Consider the following 20,738-nt stretch of genomic DNA (forward strand, 5'->3'; position numbering starts at 1 on the left):
CATGGCAAGGGCAGCAAAACATCTCTTATTCCTGAAGCAAAGAATCACTTGTATGTTGACAAGTGAAATGGGATTGTTTTTGCTTTTCTAGAGAAGTTCCATAATCACGCATTTTACATATCAATAGACTCAGAGAAAGCATTCATGCGAATTAATAATTAAGAAGATAATCTGACAATCCTGCATAGATGAATACATTTAGCAGGAATATAAGAATTGAGAATATAAGTCACAACAGTAACAACAGAAGTCAGAAACATGATCTTTGCATGTTTAAATGATGTTTTGTGCAAATTGAAATTGTCTGGTCCAGTCTTCAGTACCTCAGTGCCGTCCATCTTCTGCAACCAGCCCTCAATATAAAACTAATGAATAGGAAGAATCTAAAGGAGAATTTTTATGTTTGATAAAGAATGGCAGGTGGTTCTGCTGTGCCTTTCCCATGGCCTTTCCTGCAGTGGGTATTAGTTTGTGTAGTAACTCCCTGCTTCTTCTCCATAAAAGGACATGCAGGACTCCCTACCCGGCTTCGCGCTCAATAATTTAATGATGCTTGGTTGGCTTTGATCAGAAGATGACCATGAAAGAGAAACTAAACGTGTTGAGCACTGATGTGTGTATTTGGTGAGGGAATTCATTGCACTTCAGGGACGGCCAGTCCACATTTGGAATGCTTGTGAAACATTTACTGGAGTCACTGACACAGGAACTCACCACTGTCAACACTGTGGTTTAAAATAGAGGTGTCTCTGTCAGAAATTGACTGTGTGTTTTGTCTGCCTTGTTTTGCCTTTGTTGACAGATTTGTTAGCATGAAACTTTCACCCATGATGAGATAAAGCCTGCATCCTGTGGAAATTTCTTTAAAATTCCCAGTACATGTTTTCAAGCATAGATACCAGTAGTCTTGTTACCATGGTGTCTGGCTTTCTGCCTCCCAGCTCTGGTGCTTCCTAACAACTAAGAGCAAAGGTCATAACCACTCCAACCGACATCTGTTTGGTGAAATAAAAGCCTCACACAGCGGGCACAAATAACTTTGCACCCTGTCTCAGTAGGAGCAACTGAAGTTTCTCCAGCGAGCACAAGAGAAGCAGGATGATCTGGTTTTGAAGGTGGTCATGTATACCATCCTCAGCCTCCCCGTGCTGCACTTTCAGAAACTTTTGCACAAGTTCAACTGACAATAGGCTGCATTCCTCCTAGTGATGAGGAACATGGTTTGCTGGCACTTGAAATGCTCTTCACAGCATTCATCTGGACTCTTGCTTTTGAACTGTGCCCTCACTGTGAAGGTGCCTCTTTCGGGACAAATGCTCACTTTGAGAGAGAAATACAAAAATAAGTTGTGGCATATACAGCACATCGCCTTGTTGACAATGACAGCGTGTCCCAGTTACCAGACTATGAAGTAAATATACTCTCCGCGTGTGGTCGCCTCCCACTGATTTCTCAGTGGATCATTGCAAACTCTGTTTTGTTTTGTTCCTGGAACCTGTAGAGAAGGGGCAACTTTAGGCCTGTTCAAAATCATGGCATGTCACACAATCGTCACTAAATCTGACTGTACGCAGGCATATGTGCGTGTAAACAATGATAAGAGGTCTCCTGTGTTTAACAGGAGTAAAGAATTTGGCTATGATACATGTTCATTCATGTTCCCTTCCTCCCGTGCTTTAAGGCTGTGACGATCTATATGAGCCACAACAGGTCCCCACCAAAGAGTTGGCTCAAAACATATCTCTTTTAGTTTTCTGCTGTGTTGTATTCCTTGGTTTTTCAGTAATGCATAAAGTGGACAGTTGTACATCATGCCACCAAAAGTGGATTATTAATCATTTATTGGTGTGGATTTGGATTGTTAAGTACACAAATCTTGAATATACAAGGTACAAGGTAGTGTATTTTTTCATTATACAACACAAGTTTGTAGTCCCATCCTGCTACACAGAACTTAACAGATAATTTAATAGGCTATATACAATTATTTATATACAAAGGCTAGGCTATATACACACATACGTATACACCCAGAACATTTCACAGTGCACTTTTTTGAATTTGTGTCTGAGGAGAATGTAAATAGCAGCAACAAGATGATAATATGTTGTTCACATTGAAAAGTCTGACATTTGGAAAACAGTGTCCATCTTGACTGTGTTGAGCACCAGTTCACCTCCTCTTATCATGCCGGAGTCTTGCGCTGCCTGCTCGGAGCAACACGAGTCCCATTTTTTCCAGACTGGACCTTTAGGAGCAGAATTAAGTTCAAGCTGGGCCAACAAGGCTTCTATCCAGGCTCTCTTTCCTCTCCTCTGAGTGATTACCACACCCTCCGTGGTGCCTGGTTCGGCTGATCTGGCTGGTGCGTCGTGGTGCGCTGCTCTTTAATCCAATAACCCCGTCTTCCTTTTCCAATGACAGTATTTCTATCATAGGTAATATAGAGCTGCAACTAACAATGATTTCATCATCAATTAATCGGCGGATTATTTTCTCTGATAAATGTTTTGTCTATAAAATGTATAAAATGCCTGTTATAAGGCATATTGTTTTGTCCAACCAACCGTCAAAAATCCCAAAGATATTCAGTTAACTATGTATGTATGAAAAAGAAAATCCTCTCATTTTAGAGGCTGGAACTGACAAATGTTTGGCATTTTTGACTAAAACCATTATTCCATTATCTTAAAAGTTTGATGTAAGTCGACTAGTCGATTAATTGACTAAGCTTTGTTGGTCTACTTGAATCATCAAACTAAAGTGCAGAAAGCGTAGTCATGCACAAGATATGATTTAATTAATTAAAACACGTTGAAAATATTATCTTAGTGGCTTCTTTTATAACCGTTAGAAGCAGCAGCCTTTTTAATGCTCAAAGTTTCACCCCTATGGTGAGCACATCACGCAAGTGTTGTACAAGCTTGTTTGAATTCCTACAGCGTGTCATGGTAATATATGTTGTTTTATCTTTATCATATTTTCCCCAGGGCTCTGAAATCCTTCGTTCTACTTTTGTAGCACACCATGTGAGGATTAACGTTGACCCTTGCACTCAGTGCAATGATTTTGGTCATCTACTGCTGGTATTCCTAACAACGGGCTCTGAACTGAATGTCTGTCTTTTCCTGCTGCTGGAATTTGATTCATATGCTAATGAGATGAATTCCCATGGATTTCTCTCTCCTGTGCCGTAGATATCACCTCCAACACTCGATGCCTCCCCCACTCGCTTTCTGTCAGTTTTTGTCTCTCTCGCGCTCCCTAACATTCATGCTCTCTCTGGGTCACAAACTTGCTCACAGTAATCTTCTATATGGTAGTATGCAGTTCTGCCTTTGTCAGGTTGTGGAGAGGTTCCGGCAAATCAGCATACATCTCTCTGTTTGTCTGAAATGCTTCTTTCCAGTGAATAGAAATCCCTCAGATAAACATTTGGCTTTGGCTAACTTGAATTTCTGACTTTCTTATGGAAAGATTCTTCACATCAAAGTGGAAAATTGTTTATTTTGTTACTTTATTAATAAAAGGACTGTAACTAAAATTATACCATGGCCCTATACAAGGACATGTGAACAAAATCAATCTGTGTTTACAGGCAATAAGACGTGAGGCATGGGAAAACAGTGGGCTCAAGACACTCAGTATGCCTACGTGTGCTGCAAGCATTTCTTTTCAAACTGTAGAGGCTGAATCTAACTAAACTATGCAGGGCCTGGTTTTGTTGTTTGCTAGTTTAATCGTGATCTTACCTGGTGATTTGACTAAATAGTTGTAAATATCAGACTCATTTCTGGCTATTCAGTGGGATACTTTTTCCAAGAAAAGCAAGGTAAGGATAAGGGACACAGAGGTAGACTGACAATATTGAGTTTATCAATGTTTTCCTCGTTTCCTCTCTGATAGTAATAGAGCTCTAATAATCATTTAGCATGCTGAAATCTAAGGTTTTTAGCTGGCTTTAGGCATTTCCCCTACAGTGGGTGTTGCGCTCTGTCTCTATGTTGAACCGCATATAACAATATAGCAGCAGTTCCTGTGTTTCCTTCTAAGTTACTTGTTAATTCTTATAGGTGAAATAAAAGTTAGGAGCAGAAGCCTTTTTAATGCTCAAGTAAAATGAACTACAAACATTTTTTTTCTGTGGTAAGTAACTATGGTATAATAGTGATAACGCACTCTTAGGTGTCTGTATATTAAAAATAATGGACTCCACCATTGTCCTGCACTGTTGTGAAAAAACTGTTGTGTTTTAGGCATAGACTGTTTATAGATGTAAGTAGAAGTAAGAAGTAGATGTAGTTATCGTAACGTCACCCGTTGGTTTGTGGAATGCCATTTTGAAGCCCAGAGTTTGGCCGATGGGGCGCCGCTATGTTGAGTTTTTGCAACCAGCGGCACCGGACGTGACCATGTTTGGACGAGACGGTGGAGCTAATGGCCGTGTGTGGAGCTAGCTAGCTTGCTTAGCTAGTTGCATCTATAATTCACGTTAACTGTCACTTTAACAGGGCTGACAATTTTGTGTAGCGAACAACAATCTTAAAACTAAATGTACTCACCAGAGAAAGTGAACAGCCAACTCCTAATATGCTTTTTCAACGCCGCTGGTTAAATTTACACGGTGCCATGGGTACAAGTCGGCTCTAGCCTGATTGACAGGTCGCCATGGTAATGACTTGTCAATCATAGATAATCCCGCCCTGAAGCATACTCTGCTTTATGGTCTATTTTCCTAATTTACTAAATGAACATCATGTTGTATTAAAGAAGACATGAAACTAGTGATTAAGACCATACACTCATTAGGAAAGTGTTTACTGAGGTAATAATTCAGCTGAAAAGAAGGGTAATTTAACCATTATTTCTAATAGGCCAGACTTATTTTTGCAATCAGAAGAGTCGCCCCCTGCTGGCCGTTCAATAGAATGCAGGTTTAAGGGACTTCCGCGTTTGCATCAGTTTGCTGACCGGAAGCTTCCCGCTTGGTTTTAGGACACCTCATCGTGTATCATTCCCTACATACACCCAGTGGCCACTTTATTAAGCACACCTGTACAGTCTAATGCAACTGTTCTGCCATAAAGTCTACTTTTATAATGTCTATAATGTTAAGTTTTTGTGACACTGTCATAAAGGTCTTTATTCATTTATATGATTTAGCATTGGTGGAGCCCTCAAAAAAGTTTACCTTTCTAAAATAAAGCTATAAATAAACCACCAATGTTGCTATACTGTACTAGCTTCTAATTGTGTCTAAATGCCCTCACACCTGACAGTTTGTGTATGAGCACATTTTGTAAAAACAACCAAAAACATATTTCTCTGCATTTTCAACATTAGCTCTTTGACCAGCAGCTGCATGTTGGATGTTCAGTAAAACACAGCACACACACAGGACACAGAGTGGTAAGGACCATCCGTACCTATTTTTAGACCAAAAACACAATGATAAGCTGGTCGGTTCACTATGACAGAGTTTAGTGACAAATCAAATGCAGACCCAGTTTTCAAAAGACAAGACACAGAGTAAAACTCACATTACTGCCCAGACTGTTACATTGAAAAACATCTGACTTTCTTTTAGCTTTTGGAGGCATTTGATGACTGGTTACATTACAAATATTGGGGGACATGACTGATGAATACACACTTGATTGTACCTCCCTCTGCTTCTTGCCATGAAGAAGAAGATATTACGACCAGGGTGTTTTCTGGTTGTAACATCCAAATGTTCTCCTTACTCCTAGCAGTACCTTTGTGTGAGAAAATCAGGTATTTGTTAGTCAGCAGTGTTGCCAGAGGGGTGTTGCAATATCTGACTTGCCGTAAACAGGCTTCAGTTGATACTTGGCTTTGCATGTGAGACCAGCCACCCAGTTTAATCACAACCTGCCAAGATGTTCAGTGTCTGTGTTGAAACATTTATTAAGCTGACTGATGTTGGCACTTATTTGGCCCACCTGTTCACACACTGAAAGATGTCAAGCAGTGCATCAAATGCATACGGATTGATCCGGGCCACCATGTCCTTCAGAACATTTTTTTCTTTGTCAGTTTTCCTCCATAGACCAGCTCCCAAACTTCCGACCCAACACAGTGGAACCTCTAAAACACTCTTTAATGGACCCCTTCAACTGGGCACGCAGACCAGAATAAACACTTTCATTCATGGTGTTCCAAAAATGCTAATGAAGCGAGGTCCTGACACTTTCACAGGGGTACCCCTGTCATGGGCCTGTGTTAGACAGCAGTGAGGCTATCACTCACACGGGGTGTGAATGCAAGGTACAACTCCTATCGTTGCTGTCCTAAAAGTAATTTAGACCTAGCAAGCTGATGAGTCTCCTCAAGCGGCATTGGCTAGGAGCCATAGCATTGATTTGAACTTTTCAAGCCAGTTTAAAACAAGCTGAAAAAGGAAAGTGGAGCAACTTCCCCGAAACAGCTTACGAAAGGCCTCATCTGCCTTTAGTGCTGCAATAGTAGCTGTAATGCTTATATTAGCATGACCCTGGTGGTGTTTTTAGTTGACTTTTCTCTCAGTGATTGAGATAATATGACTTATAAATTATGTATCAGTGGTCTCTAATAGTCATTGTAGTTTTAAAGGCCAGGGCTTAATTCATTTCCCTTTTAATTCAATTTGATTTTGTGTTGTGAGTCCTTGTCAGAGCTTGCTTCACATGGAATGATGTGTAATGAATTGCTTTGAGGGTGCACATTAGGGTGACTCATGAGCCTTCATCTTTTGACATGTTGCAGCAGATGCTTCAAAACTCATTGAATGCCAGCTCATCATAAGTAGGCGGATAAGTAATTTATTTCTGATGGGTTTCTCACAAGTGTGATGCTTTGTAAATGCAGAATTTGCCAGATAAATTGGCTTTGCGGATTTGTTTCTCCCAAAGAACACACGGGTTATGAAGAGAATTCCAACAATTAACTATCAACACGTTATTTATCTTCATTTAGTTGTTAAGAAATATTTCACTTTTATTTATTTTTTGTAGAATGCTGTCATGTGTTTGACTGTGTATCATCATTACCCCATACACAATTAATTAAAATGAATTATTTTTTAATCCGCACATATTATGCGTGATGCCTACCCAGAACATCCTGAATGTTCCCTAAAGGTCCTCCAAATAACGTCCCCAAACCATATAAAGAACTCCTCATCGTGACTGTCTGGGAACGTTGTGGGAACATTACCAAGCAACATTCTTGACACCAGCAGGACGTTCTCAGAACGTTCTGGAAACATTGAATTTCTGAATTAAATATTGTCCCCTAAACGTTCCCAGAACGTCCTGAATGTTCCCTGAAGGTCCTCCAAATAACGTCCCCAAACTCTTTAAAGAACTCCACATCATGACTGTCTGGGAACGTTCTGGCAACGTTACCAGGTGACGTTCCTGACACCAGCGGGGATGTTGTCAGAATATTCTGGTAAAGTAAAATTTCTAGCTGGGTAATTCACTCTACACAATTTTAAGCCAGATTTGCCGGTCAGAGAGCTGGGTGACCGGTGTCAGGCTGTGATCAGGGGTAAATTAGCGATCAATCGGCGGTCACAAGTCGTTATGTGTGAACTACTCAAAGACGCACCCCTGATGCTCCCTGATGCAGACGCCAGCCAGGAATATCGTGCATGCCAAATATCTGGAGGAGTCGGCCGACTCGACATCCACATCCAGCCAATGAGAGCAGGTAGCTGGCAGAGCAGGCACCTTCTTTTCTCTGCAAAACACTTTTTACTCACGTCCAGCTCTCTCTGTAGCACAGACAATCCCTGCTACCTGCGTGTGCTAATCCATTCTTTCACCCATATTCTTTTCCTTTATAATTACAAATTAAGAAACAGCTTTTTCGTGTGTAGTATCTTGTCATTGCTCAATTTCACGTGTTTTCTTGACAAAACGTGGTTTGGAGACCAGCATCAGGTGACACAGCAGCTGTCAGCTCGTGTAGTGTGCGACCCCCCTGTCTACTATCAGTCACGTAGTGTGAATGGCACAACAACTTCAATACTCCCGTCACAACACGACAAGTTGTGTAGTCTGAAGAGCATGGCGATTTGCCGACCCTGAAAGTCGTGTAGTGTGCACAAGCCTTAAATGTCACACACATGTAAGAGATAGGAATCCTGGCTCAGACTTTCAGACAAACAGATGTTAAGGTACAACTATTACTCGTTTTCTGACTTGTCTGAGGAGAAACTAGGTTGCAGGTGCAACCCATTTGAAGAAAGACCCAAATGTGTTTGACAGGAAAATTGCTCTTATCATTTTCTTTTTTCCTTTAGTCTGCCTAAGGCTTGAGCAATGGCACCCACAAACGAAAAAGTAGGATTGGAGAAGACCATGGGAGGGTGAGAGTGTTCACAATGGTGTGTGCATGCCTCAAGACCAGCCAGGTCTCGCCCTGAATTGAGGCTTCAGTACGTTCTGTGTCAGAGCCCTTTGGATGTTTGAATGTTAATCCCCAGGATCAAGCTGTTATTTCCAAACATCATAAAATGCCATTTATCACAACTTGTCACTAAGTACATAGACGTATGTACTCTGTAGCTTCATGGGTGGCTGTTCTTCCTTTTCTTCCCACCAATGAGAAGAAGAGGGGGATGAGGAGTTAAGTATGTCAAGTGGTGTATTCCTTGTAAATTTCCTGCCATAACGTATGGATAAGAATTTGTATTGGCTGGATATGTGCAGTTGATGATTGTTATGTATTATGTATTTGATTAATAAATGCATTAGGATTTATCTATTTCATTTCATACTACAAGCTACAATCACAATCCCTCTTGATCCATTAAAAAAAAAAATGTATGAATAAAGAATGAAAATAACATGTACAGTGCAAACCATTTAAACAAGTTCCCCAACATTTCAAGTTCTCTAGCAGGAATGCATTGTTATACTTAATTTCCCCATGCAATCTGTATCCGGATACGTTGTCTGGATACTAAACGGTTCGATCTTGCCTTTGTGTTTACACCTGGGGCTTCAAGTATAAAAGACTGCGCAGCTTTCATAAATAAAGGATGGCACACTCACAGAATTTGAAAAGTACGTACGGACAGAAATATGTATGTATGTATATAAAACCAGGTGTACTGCAGGACCTGCACACCTTTCCTTTATACATCTCAATCAACGTGAAATTAGGCACACATGTACGAGCCACATACCCCGCCTTGGCTTCTCCCAAAAATTACTATGCAAATGACTATAAATATGCCCCCCCCCCCTTACCTCCTATGGTCCAAATAACAACGGCCAATCTTGCTGCAAAAAACGTGAAAATGAGAACCTTTACCGAGTGTGAGATCGAGGTGCTGATCACTGAAGGGGAGGCGAGAAGAAAAATCTTATTTGATGGTTTGAACCCTTTGATCAGCATCAAATGCAAAACGACAGAGTGGCACAATCAGAAATATAGTCTGACATAAAAGTAGATGTCAAAAAAGACAAGGAAAAGAGTTTTTCAAAAACAGAATTCGAGGTGCTTGTGAGATGGAAGTTAGAAAGCACATATATTTTGACGCAGCATGTTCACAAATAAAAGACAATTCTGCAAGTTTAACAGAATTATATTTTTCCCAAAAGGGGCTTTAGGTAGTAAGGGAAACATTATATATTGTTGATCACAAAGACACACTTGTTGGCTACCGCAGCTAAAGGCCGGATGCCAGAAACTCCACAGTGGTTTTATGCTACTTGTATTTAAACCAGGATGGTGATGTTCTGTCAGGTTGGTCTGTCTAATGCTGGACCCAGTTCAGCATACAGATCCGGCTCTTGGGAATCTTAATCGACATATTAGCCACTCATCATCACGGGCCAGGAAATCTTCATGGACACTCTCATATTGTTCCATTCCTGTTGTCCTCTGCATTACCATAACGCTGCAATCATGCAGCATTAAGCACAAGTGCTGTATTTATATTTTTACAGCAGTCAGACTGAGTACTTCGCACCTTGCCAAAATGATCGCTTCAATCAGTGGTATGCCCCACCCTGCAGGTTTGACAGGTTTTTCAACACATTTTCTTTTATGTTGGTTTTGTTATGAATGGCCTGCAATATGATGAGGGCTGATGGTGAGGATGGAGTGTAGCGATTGTTTGAGGTCATTTACACAGTCCATATGTGCAGATAGTGAAGATGTGCCGGGTAAGTCGAGGTGTGAAGACAGATCTGTTTCCGCGCCACCGCTGTGTCTCATTGCGCTCTGTTCGTCAGCACAGTCATGTTCACTGATGCGATTTTACACACAAAAACTAAACTGAAGACTAAATAATAATAATAATAATAATAATAATAATAATAATCCTTATTTGTAGAGCACTTTTCAAAAACAAGTTACAAAGTGCTTTAACAAGTGTAAAGAATAATACAAAAAAAACAAAGAATAATACAAAAAAATAAATACAAAAAAAACAAAATATAAATGGTGATATATGCACAGAGGATATTATTAAAAACTACTGACGCTCTGTTCTGCAATACTTAAATTCTATTTGATGTTATCTTGGATTTTTACGATGATGATAATTCCATCAGTTAGCTGGTTAAAGTCTTAAATGGGACTCGGTGGCAAAATTCATGCCTAAAATCGGGAGTGAGTCTGCATCGTGCCACCTGACATTACACTGGCCTTATGCTGGCAGCTCTACAGCTGTGGTGCCATCCCTCCCTCTCCTCTCTGTGGGGCTGATAAAATATTTAGCGGACATGGATTTGAGATTTGAGTTGACACTTGTCTTATCTTTTACTCCTTAAAGGTGCAATTTGGAATAGTTGGCTCTAGCGCAAGCACAAGTAACACTGCTGGATTAAATAATAAAGTGAAAATGTGTGATATTTAATGCGAGAGGCATCATCATACCTATTCCTCTCCCATTCAGTATATTTATTTTGAAATTAAACATTATCCACATACATGATGAATCTTTTATGGTGAATCAGCGGACATAATTAGGCGTGGTATGTTTTTACTATCTGTAGTTGCTTGTTTCTTATTTCACCATTTTAATTATACTTCATTCTCCATCTTATTTAAGTGTCACTAATTGAATCTGCCTCCTTTCACTGCCTCAGTTCTCTTTTCCCCCACTCTCACAGTCCTGACGTACCTCTGTTGCAAACACATCAGCGTGCTCCGCTTCTTTCCATCTCTCTCTCCCTGTATTTGTCTTCTCTGTGGACTTTCTCCATCAGTTGTAGGCTACGTTATGTTAAAAAAAAAAAACAGAACTCGTCTTCTGAGTTCCATTCACAGAAGCAGTTGTCCTGCACGTGGAGGAGGCGTGTTGACAACATAGCCTATCAAATCAAAACAAAACCACGTGGCAGCTAACTAATGTAATCTGTACTGGTGTGTTCACTGTCACTATCTGGTCCACGCTTGTAAAATATCCACCGTGTCCCTTACTTGTAACGTTAAAGATAACAACTCTGTGTTTCTCTGCAAAATGGCTCCCCAAATATACCTGGGCGGCCATTAATATACCTGGGCTGCCCGCCAAAGTAAAGTATGGGAAACACCCACTGAACAGTTGTTTTTCTTTTTACAAGCCAGGTCTTCAGCAGTGTGCAGCACTGAGTTTCCCTCGATGTTGCTAGATAGTTTGAGAGCTAGAGAGGGACTGCACAGATGCAGAGGGAGAGTGGGGGAAGGGTTGTGTGGTAAGGGAGAGAGAGAGAAGCAAATGCTGGCAGGACTTTTTTAGGGCTGTGGATATACAACACAACCCTACAGTGATACTGCAGGATATGATTCTCTTATATGCTTACTTATTACTTATGATTGCTCATATGATACTCAATAGTGTGTGACATGCTTATTTTAGGTAATTCAACAGTTAAGACAGTTAGAAGCTTGTGCTGAATGCCCGGACAATAATACACTCTGACACACTTCTCTTAATACAGTCACACACACACACACACACACACACACACTCACATGACAGCCCTTAAGGCACACTAGAACATTCTATACCAACTGTCAATCACCATATATGGCAAACACGAGAGACACACAGGGGTGCAGTTTCCAGCATATAATCATTGCTTAGCAGGAAGTAGTCAGACTTTGTGTAAGGGAGTCTCCAGATATATCTGTATTGGGTTGAATAAATAAACATTGTGTGAACTTGATACCTTGTCTCATCTGATCCTTCGCATCAACGAATTCGGGGAAGTCGTTGCACTTCAACAGGGCTGTCAAACGATTAATTATTAATTAATTCGCGATTAAGCGCTGAATTTCAATAGTTAATCGCGATTAATCGCATGTTTTATCACATGATTAAAATTTTCTTCTTCTTCTTCTTCTTCTTGTTCTTCTTCTTCTATTTCTATTTCTATAACTGTTTTAAGTCTGTATTAACAATGATAACAGTTCTTGCCAGTGTATCTCGATTGGAAATCAAATTAATGCACAGATAGTTAGTTTTTGAACTTGACTTTAAGATTAATTTGATTATTTCAAAAACAGCAAAAGGTCATGCACAAAATGTACACACATTATGATAAAGTGCATAACAAACAAAATACTCCATTGCTACATTATTTTTGAATTCAATTGAAACCAATGAGACAGCACTTGCTTTAAGTAGGAGTTTCAGTTTGACTGCTTTCTGCGTTTCATTCAGGTTATGTATGCGTGCAATAATTGTCCCCTGCGACGACAATGTATATAACTTGCACTCTTCAAAATAGTGCTTTGCCTCAGTCCGCTAGCATCAGCCTGATTAGCTGTACTAGCTCTATGCTTAGCTCATTGATGATAACGTTAGCTTAAGCTTGAAGTTTTGATAATATTTTAATTCCATTTCACGCAAGGTGCATACTGCTTTTGACTTGTCAACGCAGCCATCTGGGGCTGTGTTGTTGTTCATCTCTATGGCTGCAGCAGGAGGTTGGAAGTGTCTGTGGCAGCATGACAACAAGTAATGGTGCATCGAAGGGTCAAAATAGTAGCAGCCAAAGATCTATTTAGCAAAGATTCTTTGTTAACAGCACCAGTGACGGTGTAAAATAAGAATATTTGACACATGCGATTAACACAATTAAAATGCGTTATGATCAGTCCTTAATCGCATCGTGATTAATGCTGACAGCCCTAGTCATTTTATGTCTCTTTTGAAATTATATCGGTATGCCTTATGATACCGATATACCACACATTCTCTTGGCAGCTCAAGACTTTGCAGCATGGCCCACACATTCTCACGTCACATTCATTTTTATACATCATGTGAAAACCCATGAGGCCCTTGGCCTTTTAAGTGTGTTCTTGTCATCCTCATTGAGATAGGATCTCTGCCCTCCAGTGCAAAACCTCTATGAGTAATTTGAGGTGGCAGCAAATCTGCCCCAGACTCACATAAAACAATCACATAGTTTTGTGAGTTATTCAGTTAGGGGAAACTTTGTGTCAGTTTGTCTCGGTGTCTTGCGGTACCAGTGTGTACGCTACTATGTGACTAAATAAATAATATGTCTTGTTTACTACAGTCGCACACCCAGTTATTAATCACTGTATATCATTTCATTCAGCTTACATTTTTCACACACTTCTGTTGAATAACGCATCTGGCGCTTTCACGGCACAGAATCAGTCGAGACACGTCTCTTTCAGCCTTCTTGCTTACTATTAAAACAAAACCAAAAATCTGTAGGCTATAATGTAATGTTGTGTATGGATGCCAGCATGTTGTATGGATTGTGTTTACACCTACCTAAGATCTGAACACAATGTGAGCCAGACTACCTCCAGATATGGTCAGGCAGATCCGATCACTATAATTGCACAAAATGTTTATGTTTTATGTCAAACATTTACAAACTTAGCTTTCATGAAAAAAAAATACTGAAGGATTGGACCTATGCAAATAATGGTTTAGAAGCAAAATCTCTTCCATGTGTTGCACTCTTCTAACCCAACAAAATACCACTTTAGGCCTTCAAGATTATCCCATAAACTAATTACCAGCTTAGTTCAGACTATAGAGCACAACACTGCTCCCTTATCTGCCTCTCTGCAACAGTGTTGAACAATGTGTCAGAGTGAAGGAAGGTGTGAAGAGGTCTTCTCGTGGCCTCAGTGTTTGAAGGGAGGAGGCTGAGTGTGACTGTTTGTCTCCATGCCATCTCTCCCTGTGCTGCAAGCTGTGGCAAACTGATTAGGCTCCTGAATGCCACTCTTTGTCACTCTTCACTACTGCTTGGGACTTGTTTCTGTAGTGATTCGTGTTGTTTACTACCCCGTGTCGCTCAACATTCTTGAATTCTTTTTAAAGTATGAGTGAGTGAACTCTTCCAACTCTACATGACATTCCACAAAGTGCTGTGTGTGTGCCAGCAACCACTTAAAGCACAGTGGCAATTAAATGAGCGTTACACCTCCATAAGCTCCACGAGTAACATTTACATTAATTGATGGAGGAAAGAAATCACTGTTGTGGCGTTAATGTTGGGAACTGAAGTGTTTTAATGAAGTCAAATCCTATGTGGGGTTTAAATCCGCTATAGGGATCTGATCACTGATCACAGACAAAGAGTACAAAACAGTGTGTGTTTAAGTCATACAAATCACAAGCCAGTGGAGTATGAAAAAAATGTTACAGTAGGGTAATTATTAAAATTATTTTTTTAACCTCTAACTTTATGTTTTGCTTTGGAATGTTTTTGTTGCGTTTTAGTTGTTTCAATATGAGCTGCCACACGCTTATAAAAACCTGTTGTACTTGTACAATGTAAATTGGGGAACTCTTGCCTCCTGCCTAATACTGGAAGCACAGGTTTGATGTGGCTGTGTTTGATTCGTGTCAAAGAGATGTTTGTATAAATTCCAGACTTACATGATTACTAGCTTGTTGAAGGGCTCGGGGGGCTGAAACAGAGAAGCACTCGTCACTGTACCAAAGAGTTATGACGAAATGTTATGACGTGTTTAGAGAGAAACACAGGTATATGCTGTTAATCCATTTTGGTATGCTACAGAGGCTTGTATTGCATCACATAAGCCTCGTAGAGATGGAGTTATCTGTGTTTTTAAAAAATTCTTCAACAATCAAAAATGCACTGGAATCCACTTTCGTTTTTGCTCCTCATTGTTACAGAGAAAAACTGTATATCAGACTATACACTTTAAAGATGGGCTTTCTTTCATTTTAAAATGTGGTTTTCACACTTTACCTTAACCATAATAAGAATAAATTACTATACTGAATGAGCAGGCTACTGTACCTGACACAAAATGTGTTTGATACAATCATTGAGATATACTGTAGAAGGCACAACAGGAATTGCGTGATGTTTTTGGACGAGTTCAGTGCTTCTGTGTTGTTGAAGAAGCCAAGACAATGAAATGTAGATAAGCAATTTGCCACACAAAGAGTAATTAGTCAACAGTCAGAGATCAAACAATTTGTGTCACTAATATGCCAACATCTAGCAAAGATGGTAACTATGTCAGTTCTACCAGACAAAAACACAGACAAACTGGTCCTGAGTCACATTTTCAGAAACACATTCCTCATAGACACTTCCCTTTTGCATGTGTTTTTTATTGTTTGTGTGTCTGCTGCCAAGTATGTAGATCAAACAAAAAACTATTTGAAACAAATGACACTTTAAGTATCAGTTAATTATCAGCTCCCATCACATAACTCAGTTGCGTGGATATATGCATGAGAGGTTTTCTGGAACAGCCGGAAAATTTGCTTGAATACACATCCTTTACTAACATCCTGAAGTTTAAGAATGGGACCTAAAGCAGCCCAACCCAGTGAGTTCAAATCGTTTAGTGTGCTTTGACAAAACAAAGTGCAAAGTGTTTTTGTTTGTGAAAGCACTCTAGTATTTGTTCATGAATAGAGTTTGTCTGAAGGCAGCACCAGCAGATGTTTATGGCATCTGAAACCTCTGCTAGCTGCTATTGTGACAGCTTTACAGTACATACTTAGGTGTGTCCTGGTATTTAAAGATACTCATTACACTCACACTCATTCGTCATTCAGTCAGTCATGTCACTCATCTCATGCGGCAGTAGGTACTGCGTTGTTTGTTTGAAAGGTATTTGTAATTAATGTGTCATTTATATTAGTTAGCTTTGCATGAAAACAGAAACAAAATACTTGTAATTATCAGCAGGCACCAGAGGCAAGAAGGAAACAGAGGAAATGCATCATGACAAAAGCATGAGGCAGGTCAACCTTTTCGGTTACTCACCACAGGGGATTGAGATGTTGGTGGAGACGCGAAGTTGGAATTCACAAATGATGTTGTCTGTGGTTTGTTTTCATCATTCACGTTAATTTAACAAGTACAATGAAACTGGTCATGAGCAGAGACCCTGAAAACTGGCAACGTCCTGTGCATTTCCTTTTGTTTATTCCATTGTGTGAGTGTCTAGGTGTCATCTGTGAGTCATAATTAGAAGGATAATATTTTGAATCTGAAATAAGTTAATGGATGTATTTTATACATAATTTGCAGTGCCAAGTAGTGTTTCTACTGTATTTCCAGTTTAATCATTGTTTGTATAATAATTCTTTCTTTTTGTCTGATTGTTGTCATTAATCTGGAGATTATTTTCTAGACTGATTAGTTGTTTGTTCTGTAAAGTGACAGAAAATATTTTATATTTTTACATTTTTTGCTTGATAAATGGACTACTTGTTTCAGCTCTATGTGAGTGTAAATATGTTTCCCTAAAAATATTTTATGAAAATATTTTGTGTTACTTATTTATCACCCACAACATACAGCCAGGTGACTCTTTCTATATATTTACTTAGACCAGACAATGTATGTTTGACCAGGCTACAGCTGCTATCTTGAATTACAATAATCTTTTGTGCACATGGTCCCATGTCTACATAGTATGTCAAGCTTTGACTGGACAAGTCAAGTCTGTTAGGCTGCCTCTCAGGTTTTTTTTCTCTGTTTACAGAAGCAATGCTCTCTTAAACCTGGAAAGGCCCATTTGGGTGATGACAAATGGCTGAAATGGACTGCTCAATTATGTCCAGCCATTCTGCTAGAGTGAATTGTAGTTGAATTGCTGGTAGGTGTGAATCAGTCAGTGGTTTAAAAGAAAGAAAAAAAAAACTGAAGTAGAAATTGTGGAGCTTCCTAATTAATGCCATTTTTTAAATCTGCAAATAAATAGACAAAGGCCAGATAACATTTTGGAAGACACTTCTAATTTCTTTACTAGTGACAGTAAATGCAGTTAAGAACTGTTCACTAAAGCGTTTTTTAAAACGTAAGTAAGTACTATTCTTCACTTTAGAATAGATCATCTGAGGGCTATGGTGCTTGCACTGCCTAATATCAGGCTTTAAGATACTGGGGCTGTTAATGCTGTTTGGATGACCCCGCAAGGCAGTGAGAGCATTGCTTACCCAATTGGTGCAGCCATTATGTCTCCATTAGGCTTAGAAAATGACTATGTAGAGCCAATCTCCATTATTCCTAATAGAATTCAGATCTGGAAACAATTTGGAAAACACTCTAAATTCAGGACAGTGGCTGTTGTGCTACCTGTATTGCAAATCCCTGCTTTACTCTTTGGAATATAAATGGGGACTATTAAGAGAATTACAAATAGATAAAATCGGAGACCTCTGTATAAAAGGAATATTTAGGTTGTTTGAATAGCTTCAGGAGAAATACAGATTTAACTAAATCATCTTTACATCTCCAGATAAAAAAAAAGCTTTTCTTGCACAATAAAAACCTTTGAAAGAAAAAAAAATGGAAGGGAAAACCCAATGCTATTGTTAAAGCTCCAACAACAACATCATGTCTATTTCAGGCATGTTCTCCCAAGCTTCTGTATATCAATACCCTGGAGCATTGCATGAAAATTAAAGCACACTTCCACAAAAGCGCTTGTCCTCTGAGAGAAGATGACTCCCTTCCCTTCAATGGAGCTAAGAGAAATTGCATCAAATTCATTGAGTTGGGGCCGGGTGTAAATGGGTGTGCATAGTTTGTGGAAGGCAGGATGGAGGGATCCATGAAAAAAGGGAGAGAAAGAGAAAGAGAGAGAGGCAGAGACATGCCTGAACTTCCTCTCTGCCCATTCTTTAATGCTCGCTGAGTAGCCCCGCAGTGCAGGCTTTGTCCCAGTCATTGTCACAGGCTTAGGGAGACTCTTTGCCAAGTGAGAGGCTTTGGCGACATATGTCACTTCAGTGAGTCTCCTGTCGCTCCTTTAGCCGCTTGAGTGGAGGGGCGGGCAGGGAGGCGTGTCTGTGCACCAGGAGAGGAGCAACGTGAGGTGGAGGAGGAAGGACATGTCAGAGTAGTTGGTTCAGAGAGAGTTGTTGGAATGATCCCTTGATGGTCCTGCCCTGTCCTGTTTTATGGACTTGTAGCACAGCTGCCTTGGGCCTCCGCTAAAGGTGGACTGAAGATGTGGAATCACTCAAAATCCAGTAGGTATCAGTTACTTCATGAAAAGTGTGCTTTGATTAGCCACTGGCAAATGGTTTCTTTTTGTGCTTACTGTATGTGAATTTGAGCAGAATACCGTGTGTACAGATCAGTTCTGCATTACATTCCAGTCTGTACTTTGAGACTATATGTACATAGTCTGTAGGGGTGCAGGTATGCCTGAGGGAAGTGGTGAATTTGAGCTTTAGGGAGGGGGGGCATTGTATACAGTGTGTGTTGCCAAAGGATTAGTCATGTAGGAGTCACACTGTTAGTACCTTGGTCAACTATTGGCTTAGGGAACACAATCCCTGCAGATTTGTGGCTATGATCTGCCATATGTTCAGGTAATAGAGCCTTTGCTCCCAAAACAAATGCTTTATCTGTTTACATAGAGACTCCATCTCATTTTACACTCTAAGGATTTTACCTTTTACTGCGTCTTCTTTGTTTGAGTTATCATTAAAGTGGCAGGTTTGCAGATCTCCACATGCATATAAAGTCATTTGCCTAACCCACAAGGTTCTTTGGGTGTGCACTAGGCGGTGGATTTGCTGCACATGAATGAAAGTTGCCTGTTTGATTGTTTCCGTGTTTACAGGATCAGCACAAATCTGGGTAAAAAAGTCCCACTTCTCATGTCAGTGGTGGACTGTGGGCCTCCTACCTAGGACTCTGCATGCTCTGGTGGGCTGATATGGTTTTCTGTCTGTGATTTAAATCACAACACTATCACTGAAGTTTTGGCCTGTACAATAGTACTGTAGGTGGTCTCTAATGGAAACTTCTGTGTATCTGTGCGTGCAGGCGTGCACATGTGGGCATGTGTGTGTGCCTCTGTGTGTCTGAAATAAAGTATACAGCGCCACGCTAAGAATGAGAGAGGCTTACAGCTTTATTACAACATGAAAATGTATGTTTACACCACTGGAACAAACATATAACCAGCTTTGTTTACTATTCAATCCGGTGGAAGTTAATCACCAAAAGTCCTTATTGCAAATAATACTCTGCCACAATCTCTCAATTTGTTTAATTGATTCTAAATTCAAGCAGCTTAATCCTGCACCTAGTCTAAAACAATCAGGACATTAACCTTTCTCACTAAGAAGGGACAACACATGTAGCTTTGTGTCCTGAAAAGAACCCTGAGTAGCACTCAGTCATTGTTAAGCAGCGTACTGTATGACTGCTGGAGCTCCACGCCTTTATTCTCCTGATAGCAGGATTAACTAGAGGGTGAACCCATTTGGCATTGCCAGGGCTGCCGCCACAGTCTCAACACTGTGAGAACTAAGCCGTGAAATACTGATGGGCTTAGACCAATTTATAGTCTGCCATCTTGGATCTAGTGATCGTGGCAGACAGCAGCTTTGTGCCAGTAAGGTTTACTGTAATCATGCCATGCGATGCCACCAGCCAGGCTTTGCAGTTCAAAGGGTAATCTCCAGACAAGCACTGTGCTGTGTTACAACATCACAACAATGAGGGACAACTGACTCTAAATGGCTAGTGTTTATTTGACATATATTAAGCACCGGTTCTTTAAATGGGCCTTATTACAAAACTTGAAATGCCTTTTTTATATACGAAAACCAAAGGTATTTGATGTGCAAATGGCAGTAACACATGAAGGATTTTAGATATTTAATTTGAAATGATTTAGTCTGCTGCTGTTATTAAGTCTTTACTACTCCTTTATGACCAGCAATCCTTTGAGTGCTTAGCCTTCAAATGAGTACAATAAATGCCCTTTATGTGAGTACTCTGAGGAACAGCATATTTGTATTTAAATTAATTAACAGAACAGAATGGATCTATTTAATATGTTTTAAGTGGTTATTATTATTGAAAGACATTGCAAAGTACATTGCCATCTGGCTTTTTTTTAACTTTCACCTTGCAGTAAGCCAAGTTGTATAAAGTGCCTGTTTTCAACACCTCACCTACCTAAAAAAATTTTTCAAATTAATTAGTCGACTTATGACCATGTATTTTGATCTTATTCTGAATCTTCCAGGTCCTCTGTGCTTTACAAATTCCAAGTGACGCCAGTTGATCAGAATCAACACCTTCTCCTGATCTCTACTCTATTAACCAGTGGAGGGTGATGAGGTTGGTGGGGAGCCTGCAGCTTGCTCTGCTGTTGGCCTTGACCTCCAGGTCAGCAGGCCTTGATATCCCTCTGGAAGGTAGGATTGTCATAATACTCATTAAGGCCATGCTTAATTAATCACTAATTACCTACTAATGTTAGCAGCATTTTAAAATCAT

At 40.0% G+C, this 20,738-nt stretch overlaps 1 protein-coding gene across 9 annotated transcripts in view; it reads left to right on the forward strand.

Annotated features, from left to right (window-relative positions):
- LOC119906060 (neural cell adhesion molecule L1-like protein) overlaps window positions 1–20,738 on the forward strand; it is a 61,129-nt gene that overhangs the window by 4,183 nt on the left and 36,208 nt on the right. For 2 of the 9 annotated variants that reach the window (XM_038723551.1, XM_038723553.1), the window contains exons 1-2: window positions 18,187–18,466; window positions 20,485–20,656. In XM_038723551.1, coding sequence (XP_038579479.1) covers window positions 20,575–20,656 — 82 coding nt within the window. In that variant the 5' untranslated portion in view covers window positions 18,187–18,466; window positions 20,485–20,574. Of the gene's footprint in view, window positions 1–18,186; window positions 18,467–20,484; window positions 20,657–20,738 lie in introns of those variants that run through there. The other 7 variants (XM_038723555.1, XM_038723556.1, XM_038723554.1 and 4 more) reach the window with 6 other exon arrangements.

This window comes from Micropterus salmoides, unplaced genomic scaffold, assembly GCF_014851395.1.
Source record: "Micropterus salmoides isolate LMB-PRFRI ecotype aquatic unplaced genomic scaffold, ASM1485139v1 Ms_hic_scaffold_16, whole genome shotgun sequence".
Taxonomy (NCBI): Eukaryota; Metazoa; Chordata; class Actinopteri; order Centrarchiformes; family Centrarchidae; genus Micropterus; species Micropterus salmoides.